The sequence below is a fragment of the Mobula hypostoma genome, chromosome 29 (genome assembly GCF_963921235.1).
Source record: "Mobula hypostoma chromosome 29, sMobHyp1.1, whole genome shotgun sequence".
In the NCBI taxonomy this organism is placed as follows: Eukaryota; Metazoa; Chordata; class Chondrichthyes; order Myliobatiformes; family Myliobatidae; genus Mobula; species Mobula hypostoma.
In genome coordinates this window covers 18515033-18528650 of record NC_086125.1, presented here as the reverse complement: position 1 = coordinate 18528650, position 13618 = coordinate 18515033, and the positions used below count along the sequence as shown (strand labels likewise).

At 44.1% G+C, this 13618-nt stretch overlaps 1 protein-coding gene across 1 annotated transcript in view; it reads right to left on the bottom strand.

The window, feature by feature from the left end:
• LOC134339288 (zona pellucida sperm-binding protein 3-like) overlaps positions 1-6414 on the bottom strand; it is a 57919-nt gene extending 51505 nt beyond the window's left edge. Inside the window, exons 1-6 of the mRNA XM_063035665.1 lie at positions 5922-6414; positions 5739-5842; positions 5479-5656; positions 5285-5411; positions 5123-5211; positions 4942-5051 (exon numbers count right to left, since the gene is read on the bottom strand). Coding sequence (XP_062891735.1) covers positions 4942-5051; positions 5123-5211; positions 5285-5411; positions 5479-5656; positions 5739-5842; positions 5922-6037 — 724 coding nt within the window. The 5' untranslated portion in view covers positions 6038-6414. The remainder of the gene's footprint in view (positions 1-4941; positions 5052-5122; positions 5212-5284; positions 5412-5478; positions 5657-5738; positions 5843-5921) is intronic.
• Between the last annotated feature and the right edge of the window lie 7204 nt (positions 6415-13618).

Below are 13618 nucleotides of genomic sequence, written 5' to 3'. Positions count from 1 at the left end.
GCCCAGCATTACATCCTTACTGAAGAGATGAAACAATGGAGAGAAAATTCACTAAATGCTACGTATCTCAGACACTGACCCAGTGGAAAGTTGTTAGGGCAGTTGATGAGGCATCAATCAAGCTGGCTGTTGTGTTCTAAATGCTGTCGAGTCGGCCCTTGCTACAACTGTACACAGCAAGTGGAGACTATCCATCACCTTCATACACACATCCTTTCTCATTCATGTTTTGTGGAGCTTCTGTTATTTGCCACTTTTCAGCTCATTACTGAATATTGCAGAGGTGTTTCTGCATGTGTATTTAGATTGGTTACTTTGGAGTACAACTTGTGAATGAAAGTGAATTTTGAAACCAGCAAACATCTCCTCTGTATCACAAGCAGCAACTATCACTGGGGAAAAATAACTGATCTGTGTGTCACTCTTTGAAAAGTGCACTAGAATAGGTGAAAGGCCCAGAAGGAGAGGGCGTTTCCTGTAGTGCAGGAGTCGATGGCTGGAGAGTGCAGCCTCAGAATCCATAGAAAGTGTGGAAACAAAGTTATTGGTATAATTAGAGCAGAGATTGATTAGTAAGGGCATCAATGCTTACAGGAGAATGGGAGGAGAGTGAGAACAAATCAGCCATGATGGAATTGCAGAGCAGACTCAGTGGACAAAATGGCCTTATTCTGTTCCTATGTCTTATAGCCAAACAGTGGCTCTCCAATCTGCTATGGACCACATGCAGCAAATAACCTGAATATATCAGGCTCTTGTTCACTGTAGGCAGCTCATCATCCCCTAAAACATCACCAAACTCTATTGCATTTGGATTTTGTCTAAGCTTCCACAATGGGAGGGGGAGAGGGTGAGGCAGAGGACTAGAATCAGCACAGCTCAGAAAACTCATCTCATTGATTACGGACACGGGTGCACCTTAGGGTTGCAAGAGCCTCTACATCTATGACTGTGTGGCTAAGGTCTCCCCACCACCAATGACATCAACAAGAGGCAATGACATCATCTGGGCTATGCCCTTGTGTCAGTGGTGCAATGAAGTACCTGCAGACCCACAATTTAAGAGTCAACAACAGCTTCTTTCTCACTACCATTAGGTACTTAAACCAACCTAGAAAACTAATTCTACCTCAGACTATAGTTCCCTTAAAACACACTAATATCATAAATATAGCTGTTTATTTTGTTGTACAAGCTTGTATATGTTAATTTAAGAATAGAAATAGGACCCAAACTTTAATGTACTGTGCTGCAGCAGCAAAACATTATATTTATGCTGTTTATACTCTGGCTATCTGTGGCATGAGAATAACTTGAATTATTTGTCTAGGTGGTGACCACAGTACATTGACACAAGAGGTACTACAATACTGGAATTCCAGAGCAAATCATAACGTGCTGGAGGAGCTCAGCAGGTCAGGCAGCATCTATGGCTAGGAATAAACAGTCAACACTTTGGGCCGAGACCCTTCAGGAAGGGGAAGGAGGTGGGGGGGGGGGGGAGGTAAGAAAATAGTACAAGGTAGCAGTGATAGGTGAAACCTGCAGAGGGGAAGGGGATGAAGTAAAGAGCTGGGAAGTTGATTAGTGAAAGAGATAAAGAGTTGGTGGGTGGTGGAACTTGAAAGGAGAGAATGGAAGAAAAAGGAGGTGGTGGGCAGGAAAGAAGGTGTGAGATGGGAAGAATGGGGGGGGTGATGGTGAAGGAGGAGAGGGTGCAACTCCAGGAAGTTCGAGATAACAATGCTCACGCCATCAGGTTGAAGTCTACCCAGACAGACTACAAGGTGTGGCCCCTCCAACCTGAATGTGGCCTCATTGTGGCAGTAGAGGACGTCATGGACTGACCTGTCAGAAGGGGAAGTAGAACTGAAATGGGTGACTACTGGAAAATCCCATTTTTTTGTGTGGAGATGGAGTGAAGATGTCAGATGAAATCTGCAAATCTAAGATGGGTCTCATCAATAAACAGAAGGCCACACTGGGAGCACCAGATACAGTAGATAACCCCTACTGACTTGTGATGTGTCACCTCACGTGGAGGACTGTTTGGGGCTGTGAATGGTATGAGTGAGGGAGTGTAGGGGCAGGTGTGGTACTTGTTCTGTTTTCAAGGACAAATGCAGGGAGGGAGATTAGTGGGGAGGGACAAATGGACAAGTGAGTGGGAAGAAGAAAGAAGGGGAAGATGTGCTTGGTGGTGGGATCCCATTTGAGGTGGACCTGAAGGCTTGGGGCATGGTAGGTGGGGACAAGAGGAACCCTATCCATGTTGTGAGGGCAGATCTATGCAAAATTAAAGAGATGCAGGTGAGGGCAGCTTTGATGGTGGAGAAAGGCAAACCCTGTTATTTGAGGGAGGACATCTTAGTTGCTCTGGAATGAAAAGCCTTATCCTGAGAACAAGTGTAGTGGGCACAAGGGAACTGAGAAAGAGGAATGGCATTTTAATATAAAAACAGTGACAGGGTGGGAAGAGGTATAGTCAGGATAGCTGTGAGTCATTGGGTTTGTGAAAGCAGTAGCTGGACTGTCTCCAGAGATGAAGGCAGATCAAGAAAGAGAAGAGGTATCAACTAAATTTGAAGGCAGGGTGAACTATGAAGGCAAAGTTGATGAACTTGCCATGGATACAGGAAACAGCATCACTGTAATACAGGAAGAGTTATGGAGGAATGGCATTATATGCTTGAATCATAGACTATTCCATGTAGCCAACAAAAAGGCAGGCATAGCTGAGGCCTTTACTGGTGCTAATGGCTATACCTTGGTTTTGAAGGAGAAATTGAGAGGTAATGGTCATTTCCACCAGATGGAAGGGAACTGGTTGGGTCTATTGCCCAGAAAGTAGTGGATAGCTTTTAAGGCCCTCCTGATGGGGGGTAGAAGTAAACAGTGACTGGACATGAAGTGAAAATGAGATGACTGGGGCCAGGGAACTTAAAGTCATTGAAGAGCTCAATTAGGAAGGAACTGAACCAAGGGGGATAAAATAGAGATATTAAGGCAAGAGTTCAGTGGGGCAAGAGCAAGCATCCTACACTATATCCTGTCCTAAAAAGTGTTCGGCTGCATGAGAATATTACAATCCTCACCAACCCAGACAGGAAATGAGTAACCTTTGTCATTGCATGGAGTTTAAATCCTGGCACTATTTCACTAACTGCACTTTTTCCAGCCTCAAGGAATGTATACAGAATCAAGTTCTAGATTCACACTGCTTTTTGGAACTGATAGAAAATAGGAACTTTGAGAATGACAAAAACATTACCCAGCTGGCATTTGTTTTGCAACAGCAAACAAAGGCAACAGAAAATAAGATGCAGGGCAGTCAATGGGAATGCAGAATGGTCCAGTGATACCATAGAGGGGGAAAACAAATCAATACCACGGTTGGATGGTCAATTACAAACGAGCCAAGTCTGTCAAACAGAATGTTCGGTTATCTAAAGTTGTCAAGTTTAATGCATCAGGTCCTGCTGCACGCTGCCAAATAAACATCTAAACTTACCTTGGTCTTCTAAGCTGTTCACCTGTGCTCAAGATGAGGGGAATGGGTTGAACTGAACAGTTCATCAATAAGTGTTGAACTTGTCCCTTCAACCTCAAATCCACCACACAGTTCAAATTATCAAAGTACTATTCACCCTCTTGAGATTCATTTCTTTGTTTACATTAACAGGAAATTAAAATACAATAGAATGTGGCAAACTAAAAGAAGCAACGTGCAAAAGTCAAATAATGCAAATAAATAAAACTGAGGACACAAGTTTAAAGTTCTTGAAAATAAGTCTACAGTTTGTGGAGTCAGTTTAGTAGTGAGGTGAGTGTAGTTATCCATACTTGTCCAGGAACCTGATGGTTACAAGTTAATAACTGTTACTGAACCTGGTTGCGTGGGATCCAAGGCTCCCGTACTTCATTCCCAATGGTAGATGTGAAAACAGCATTGCTTGGATAATGGAAGTCCTTAGTGGATGTCACTTTGAGGCAGCACACCTTATAAAATTCACTCAGAGCTAGGGAGGGCATTCCCTGTGAAGCCCAGACTTCCACCAACCATCTGACATCCAGAACTCAGTGGACTGTCATTTTAAATTGTCTGGCAGTTTGCAACTTAATATTGAAATTGAGATGCAGAACAACAATGACATTGGTTTAGTTTCCTTTATGGCTATTGTTTGAAATACTGCTTCAGGCAATACTATTCATTTCTCATACATCTGATGGGAGTCTAATGCCCTTCCTATTACTCTCATAAGTCAGGAGTTAGCCAGTTAAAGGGCGAAAAAAAAAACGACACGCAAACTCTTGTAAAGTGAAGCAATTAAACTTATGCTAGTAAAAATGACAAGTAGCACAAATTATGTCAGAACGAAAGTAACCGACACGGTTACACGGGCATGTAGCATTTCTAGTATTTGTGTCTAAGAGACACTATCTGGAGGTTAATTGCAGAGTATGTAACCAGCAAATGTCCCAAATAGGCACCAGAGATTTAACACAGCAAAAAATGAGTAATTACACTTTTTTCCTGCAGTTGAAAACTAGTTGAACAAAGTTTGCTTGCGTTTCCTGTACAAGAACAAAACGATCAAAGCAGCAGTTGCGAGAAAGGCAGCCGTCACGGCCGGAGGAATGATCGAAACCGTTTCAGATATCACACCTACAAAAGGAAGTAAAGGTTAGTCAGAGAAACTATCGCAAGTGGCAGAGACGGGAGCTTGAACTCACCCCTTCGTGGAGTTTTGGATCCCGGGTCACTCGATCTCATTGAAGGATTGGGTTGCCAGGTCGGGCACTCTGTTCCCCAGAATGACCAGTGGTCCAAGCGAGGCCTCGCCCTCCCACTTCGCTGGATCGAATTTCTGTGCAATGCAAATTACTGATCAAGTAACAGACAGAGCGACCTCCCATATCCAGAAGGAACGAGCAACTTACCAGCCTCCCTCCGTCCTCTGGGAGAAACGACACCCTCCCCTATGGCTGCACAGTCACCCAGGCGACAACAGGCACAGACATCGAAGCTCGTTTCTTCCAATGGAGCCCACCTGACCAAGAAAACATCATCATCATTAAGATCGGTCACCAGAATCAAGCTCCGAGATGGAAAATAACTTACATGTTCTGCGTCCTCTGGAAAGTGCAAGCTTTAGTTATTGATTCGCTCCGATTAACTGCAGCAACTTTCAAGCGACAATTGATGAAAATCTAAGGGAAACATTGAACAAGGTTATTCCGTGAAACTTTGCCAACATATACAACCCACTGTTTAATTCCTCACCAGGGAACGCTCATCTCCAGAGAAGCGGAAAGCATCTAAACCAAAGCGGAGTTTGTCCACCTCACGGTCTGCCCCGGCCAACACGAAGGTGGAAAAGGAGCCCTCTGCCACACTGTCCAGGAGACATCTGAACAAGATGAACACGAGAAATAGTCACAGGGAATATTATTTGGAGGAATCCAAAGGACACTTGCCCGTGGTGATCAATGATGTTGTATCTCGGGGTGGAGTCCCTGTCCCGGCTCGGTGTGGCTACACAGCGGTCAATGTAGAGCTTCAGGGGCACGTGGTTAATCATGGAAACAGAGGCTTCGATGTGAATGAGCTCGCCCAGGTAGTAGGTGGAGGAGGCGCGCTCTGTAAGCCAGTCATCTAAGAGACAAGACAGAATTAGAGATCTTGTACCAACACTCCAGTAGTCCAGCCCAAGAAACTGCGCCCTACATACACATACCATTCATTAGCCGCAGGGAGAAAGATAGTTGTCCTTCCCCAGACCTGGAGGAGCTGAACGGGATCCACGTGGGGTGGATTGGGTTACTGCTCACGTTAGCTTTCCTGGGAGGACGAGCGGGTATTGATAAGACCAGAGAATATGCATTTGGTCATGAATTCTGCGATAACTTCAGTGTGTTACCTAAAGTAACGACATTGAATGGGAATGATTGCCCTATTAGTTCGCACAATAATAGTTTCACGAGGCCGGGGTCTGGGGTTCAGGTGGATGGTGTAGCCAAGAAAATCTTCAACCATCTGAAAGAAATTACCTCAATTTAACAGCGAGTCTGACCTTTTCATAATCCTTAATAATTTCCAAAGTACAATCACTAGACGTTAAATGAGGGTGTTGTCTATGCATTTGCGCAAGAATGTGCAGGAGCAAAGCCGCTGTAAGTGTTTTACGGTCTAAGCCGAACTCCAGTCAAACTGGTCTTCATTAATGCTGCCGGGTTTTATCTTCAACCAACTCAGATAGAGTTGGAATTGTCGAGCTATTCACCAGCAATTAAATACCTACATTCGTAGTCCCTTGGGGACTTCTACAAATGTGTATATTAAGACTTCCGACGTACAAATTAAACGTAAGGTCACTCACAAAGAAGTTCAACAACAAGTCTAATTTTAGTAAAAGGCCGCGCGGTGAAGTGGCCGCGGAGAGCAGCTGTACTGTAGGATATAATTTGAAGAAAAACGAAATAGCAGAACTCGGAGATAAGCTTTGACATGGAAATACAACTGATTAAAACCAGAAACACTAGGTTTAAAGAACCGCATTACCTGGAGTTCACTACCACACTCATACAGTCCATAGTCAAAGAAAACTGTGATTTTGACAGAAGATCAAAATCTTGTGATGTTGGTCGACCACCTGCTACTCCCAGAGTCAAGTCAGCAGCTTTAACCAGATGTTTGTTCTAAATAAATCCCTATCCACGCGAACCAATATATTGCGCTCCCCACATTGTACTGTTACAGTATTCAATGGAGATTCACTTTGCACCTCAACTGTATGGATGTGGGAGCTCAAATTTGATTCAATGTCAGATTTCATTTCTCTCCATGGAAACCGCTACTTTCCAAGCTTTTGCCAAACATTGGAGCCGCAAACTTCCCCTAAGGAGCATCAGCAATAAACCAACACTTCCCGCGAAAAACACACATGATAGCAACATACCTCTACCCGAGAGCCGCCATCTTTTATACCCTATCTTCTCGCAGCTGGCCCGATGCTCATTGCCTCAACTAAACAGTCCGAAATTTTACGTTGATTCCGCCCAATGAGAGACCTATGCATTGATTGTAAAGAAGCCTGTGATAATGTGCACCAATAGGAGGGAAGCTCTGTTTCTCTGTCGTCGATTGGTAAAGATCAGAGTCAAGAATACCCCTTTGGAAAATAAATAGTTCGTTGGTATAATGTATAAATCAATATATCTCCCAGAGGGAGAACCAGTCAGCATCACAGCAGCAGATATCCTGAAACGGGTAGAAAGTAAGAAGAGGCCGTCACCAGGGCCTGACATGATCCACTCCGATTGGCTGAAGAAACTAACAGCCTTACATACAGAGTTGGCATCTCAAATGAGCCAGCTGTTTGAAGCAGGCTTCCACCCTGACTAACTAGCTCAAGGAAGGACAGTACTCATAACGAAGGAGTCTCACAAAGGAGCGACACTATCAAACTACCTGCCTGTTAATAACATGAAAGCTCCTATCAAGTATGGTAGCCACCAAGCTGAAAGAACATGTGTATAAGTCCCTAAGCCCTGCTCAGAGGGGGGTTGATATTGGAACAAGAGGCTCCAAGCACCAACTATTCTTAGACGAAGTAGTCATGCAAGACTCCAAGAACAGGCAAACCAACCTAAGCACAGCCTGGATTGATGACCAGAAAGCATACAACTCAAAGTCCCACACATGGATCTTGCAATGTCTGTCTCTATACAAGGTCAACAAGATGCTAAGGACCTTCAAGAACTCAATGGGCTGTTGGAGGACAATGCGAGAAGTTAACTCAATGCCAACAGCACAAGAGCCATCAGATGTGAAATATACCCAGGTGATGCACTATCCCTCCTGCATAGGTTTGAACCTGCTCAGCCAGATCATCTCAAAGAGTGGGTATGGGTTCAGGTGCAGAAGTGAAGTGACTATCAGCCACCTCCTGGATGACATCAAGCTCTATGCCAAATATGAAAGAGACATTGACTCACTAATGCCCCAAAGAGTGAGACAGGTCCTGAAAAGCCAGGTGAATGGGAAGACAGAGATCAGAGCCATGAACACATCCGCCCTACCAGTCAGCAGATACCCAGCTCCAATAATGTGCTGGCCAAAGAGCAAACTACAAGCCACAGACATCAAGACCCAGGAACTACTAACAATACATGGAGGATTCCACCCCAAGTCCAACATATGGGCAAGGAATCTGCTGAAACCATCCAGCACATAGTAGCAGGGTGCACAATGCAGGCAGGGACAGCACACACTGAACATGTTACAGGAATTGTGTACAGGAACATCTGCACTGAGCCAAATGGGAAACACCTTAGAAGGCAGTGAAGAATGACAGACCTAAGATCCTGTGGACTTCTATATACAGACTGACTAGCAGGTAGTGGCCAACCATTGAGACATGGTAATGTTGGACGAGGATTGGAAGAAAGCAATAGTAATAAATGTGGCAATCCCGAATGACAGTAATGTCAGGAAGGAACAATATGAGAAGCTGAAAAAATACCAGGGCTTGAAAGAGCAGACAGAAAGGATGTGGAAGATTAAAGCCAGAGTAATGCTGGTGGTGACAGGAGCTCTTGGAGCCATGACATCTGGGCTGGGAAAGTGGCTCTATCAAATCCCAGGAATAACATATGAGATCTTAGTTCAGAAATGTTCACTGGCTGAATCCTCAAGCTCCCAGGATCTGGTAGAGAACCAGAGATTGAGGGAATAATACACATACACACCATCCATAAGAAGTGAGAGAAAATATATATATAGATCTGTGCAAACGTTTTCACCAAATATATATAGCTAGGGTACCTAAGACCTTTGCACAGTACTGTATTTGTCAATGTGGCAATGTGGACCAGAGAGCGAGTTTGTAAATCTGGAGGGAGCAAAGGGTATTGCAAGGATGGTGCACCGTGGGAGAGGTGTGGGACAAGTAGTGGAGGAAGAGTGCCAGGGATGGGGGGGGGCGGGGTGGGAGCAGACACAACTAGCTCTGAGACACTAGCAAGATCATTTGATTCCAAGTAGTTGGTTTATTGATCATTACCAATATCTGTCTGGTGCTTCCCACTCCCTCCCCTCTCCCTTCCCCTTTTCCTAACCATGATTCCCCTCTCCTTGCCCCCTTCCCAACCTCAACCCATAATAAGGACCTATATCAGAATCATCACTCACAAATAGCAGGAAATTTGTTTTTGCATCAGCAGGACAGTCTGCATTGAGCAAAGGTATGTTTGGAGAAAAAAGGGTGCAGAATTTCATGAAAAGAACCCCTCTCCAACTCTTAAGCACGGGGGTGGATTGATCATGCTTTGTGCTTGTGTTGCAGCCAGTGGCACAGGGAACATTTACTGGTAGAGGGAAGCATGAATTCAATTAAATACCAGCAAATTCTGAAAGCAAACATCACACTGTCTGTAAAAAAAAACGAAGATGAAAAGAGGATGGCTTCTACAACAGGATAATGATCCTAAACACACCTCAAAATCCAAACTGGACTACCTCAAAAGGCGGAAGCTGAAGGTTTTGCCATGGCCCTCACAGTCCCCCTGATCTAAACTTCATTGAGCATCTGTGGATAGACCTCAAAAAAGCAGTGCATGCAAGGCAATCCAAGAATCTCACAGAACTAGAAGCCTTTTGCAAGGAAGAATGGGCGAAAATCCCCCAAACAAGAATTGAAAGACTCTTAGCTGGCTACAGAAAGTGTTTACAAGCTGTGATAGTTGCCAAAGGGGTTGTTACTAGGTACTGCCATGCAGGGTGCCCAAACTTTTGCTTCGGGCCCTTTTCCTTTTTTGTTATTTTGAAACTGTAAAAGATGGAAATAAAATAGTTTTCTTGCTTAAAATACTAAAGAAATGTGTCATCTTTAACCTTATGCCTTTTGAAAATCAGTTATCTTTTACTCGCTTAGCTATTCACAGTAACAGAAATTTTGACCAGGGGTGCCCAAACTTTTGCATGCCACTGTAGTTTGGAAACAAATAATAGGACAATATTTTGATTCATCATTTGTGATTTTTCCTTCAGGTAAGAGATATGTTTTACCTTCTTTCAAAAAGTTGGGAACTTTTTCAGGATTTTAAAGAAAATTGTTGATATGTATTCATAGGTATGGATAAAGGCAAGTAATTTTTATACCTGTACTTTTGTGCTAGTACTTTTCCATTTCTGGGTGTACTGCCCTCACTGAGGCATGTAATGTCTATTAGACAGTCAGCCAAATTCCATTCAAAAATGACATGAGAGTCAAGATATAGCCCTCTAGCTCCCTAGTTTTATTGCAGACTCAATGGCATAATGTAATGAATAAGGTGTGAAACTGAAAAACAACAAAATACAGTGCAATTACCACACTGTTAGATTCACACAAGTTAAGTTTCCTGCAGGTAAATATGTGTAAAGTATTATCATCTACATTACTGTCTAATGAACTCAAAAATAGCATTCTATTTCAGCAAAATCTTAATGATACCTTTAGCTTAACTTCTAAACAATATAACATCAATTTATAAGCAATGCTTCTACTAGGAAAACAACAGGATAGCTTTAGAAAGAAACTTTTTTTTTCACTCCTAACATAAACCTCTAGCCTTCTGCAAGCCAGTGTGCTTTCCTACTTACTACTTCCTGACTGCACAGAAAGTGACCGAATACAGATCCGAAACTGCTCATTTTAAACTAAAAGCTGAATATTCTTAAGCACAAAGTAAAACCATAAATCAATTGCTCACAAGAGAAAATCTGCAGATGCTGGAAATCCGAGCAACACACGCAAAATGCTGGAGGAACTCAGCAGGCCAGGCAGTGTCTATGGAGAAAGGTACAGTCGACATTTCAGGCCGAAACCTTTCGTAAGGATTGCTCAAAGGGCAGAACACTCCCTGCCTGACCTTTGTGAGATCACGATGAAGTACTTTGCTATGATGTTTAACATCAGTCTTCTTTGGGAAATGGAAAGCAATAAAGTTCAACACAAAATGTGACTTCCCCTAGATAAGGTGACTGTTTCTGACAGAAAGTCTGAGAAAAATGATACAGTCGCAGATTAGTGACCTTCTGTGAAAGCAAACAAGGCTGTCCAGGCACAGAATGTAACATAGTACACTGTTCCTTTCCTGTTACGTTTTTAAACAAGTATGGTCAAACAAGGTTATCAGACCCTTTTTTACTGGGCATTTTGCAACATTTTGATTTAGAGGAAAAAATGACTGAAAGACATTAAACAAAATGTACCAAACGTAAGAACAGGTTGGATGTGTATTTAAAAATGCTGCCTTTATCCCTCATTTCAGAGTATCCCAAGGTTGCCAGTGGGAACCAGGTGGCTGAGACCTGTAAGGGTGATTTCCCATCCAACTGCATTTTGCTTCAGATAAGGGTTGCCAAGGTTACAAAAGAATTGACTTATGGAAATCTGACTTAATGCAAATTCTCCATCCATTTTCAAAGTTATAGTATTACTACACATCAAATCAAGTCACATTTTCTATTGTCATTTTGACCATAAGCTGCTGGTACAATACACAGTAAAAATGAAACATTCCTCCAGGACCATGGTGCTACATGAAACAACACAAAACTACACTAGGCTAAGTGAGACAACACAAGGGTACACTAGACTATGTAAGACAACACAGAAACTACACTAGACTACAGACCTACACAGGACTACATAAACTGCACAAAACAGTGCAGGGCAGTACACTAAATAATAAACAAGATATTGGCACAGTAGAGGACAAATTACAATATTATGATAAATGATGTAGATGTCAGTCTAGTCTCTGGGTATTGAGGAGTCTGGTGGCTTGGGGGAAGAAACTGTTGCACAGTCTGGTCGTGAAAGCCCGAATGCTTCGGTGCCTTTTGCCAGATGGCAGGAGGGAGAAGAGTTTGTATGAGGGGTGTGTGGGGTCCTTCACAATGCTGTTGGCTTTATGGGTGCAGCGTGTGGTGTAAATGTCTGTAATGGCAGGAAGAGAGACCCCGATGATCTTCTCTGCTGACCTCACTATCCGCTGCAGGGTCTTGCGATCCGAGATGGTGCAATTCCCGAACCAGGCAGTGATGCAGCTGCTCCAGATGCTCTCAATACATCCTCTGTAGAATGTGGTGAGGATGGGGGGTGGGAGATGGACTTTTCTCAGCCTTCGCAGAAAGTAGAGACACTGCTGGGCTTTCTTTGCTATGGAGCTGGTGTTGAGGGACCAGGTGAGATTCTCCACCAGGTGAACACCAAGAAATTTGGTGCCTCTAACGATCTTAATGGAACAATGTTCAGTGGAGAGTGGTCGCTCCGTGCTCTCCTGAAGTCAACAACCATCTCTTTTGTTTTGTTCACATTCAGAGACAGGTTGTTGGCTCTGCACCAGTCCGATAGCCGCTGCACCTCCTCTCTGTATGCTGACTCGTAACAAACAACAAAGCAACAAGCACTAGTTGTTTTGCCTTGGAGAGAGAGGTTGCTGTGTGGGCTCGAGGAATGTGCAGCTGCTTTAAGTCTGTCAGTGAGTCCCTCCAGGGTTCCCACCTGTGGAGATTCTCCCTGGAGGTTGGGGGGGGTGGGGGGTCATGTCCCTGTCACACATGTCTGTGGGAAGTTCCTTAAGGAGCTTCTGGGATAGCGAGAGAAGCCACCAAACCCAGGGGATCAAACACACTGTTCACTGTGGCAACACTGCACCGAGTGAGTGGCACATTGCTGATTGATACTGCAAAGGTGAAGGTGTCAGTCACTATGTCCCACAGGAGTCCCAAACTACATTGAATAAGTATGGCTTCTTCACCGAGGTCTGGGTCCTCAGCAACCGCTGCACGGTCCTCAGGCGGGAATGCTTTCATAACAGCTTCACTGTTTGAAGCAAACATATACGGCCGCAGGTTAGACCCACTGAGGGGTGCTTGGGTCCTCTGCAGGAGGTCGATAGCTTCACCATCGGTAGGTATAGACACAAGCCTGTCATCAACACAGAAATGACATTCCACAGACTGAATGGTGTTGGCTCCATGTTTACCTGCGCCGGAATACTGGGCACTGGAATCAAACACCACTTGGATCTGACCAGGCTTTTGAGGATGGTAGACTCCGAAAATTGGTAGGTAGCAACATTCCTCACTTCCTCGCTGTGGTGGTGCTAACGCAGCGTGGTCATTCTCAAGAATCTTGCCCATTAAGGCAACAAACCGTCCTCTCTTCTCTGGCTTTCTTCTCAGGTTTTGCTTCAGGGAGATGAGATCAGTAAGGGTCTGTTCGCGATTGTCGGTTAAGCACTCCCAGGGAACTCTAAAGGGGAGAGAAGAACCCAATTATTTGTCTCATCCCTGTTGACCTCCTTGCCTATTGTTTTCAGGAAGATTGTGTTTTCGCTGGATGGGGCAGGTTTGTTGTCAGACTTTGTCCGGCTGAACAAGTGTCTCCTCTGTCACCCTGCTATGCTTGGACGGACTGTCACATCAATCTCCGCCGTGACTGACTTTCTCCTTCAGCCACATGAAGCTGTTGCAGGGGGTGAGGATAGGAAGACGGTCATTCTCTATCACACTAGTTTTGAATGTGCCCATACTTGGCTTATGTGTGTTTCTCAAGCACACATC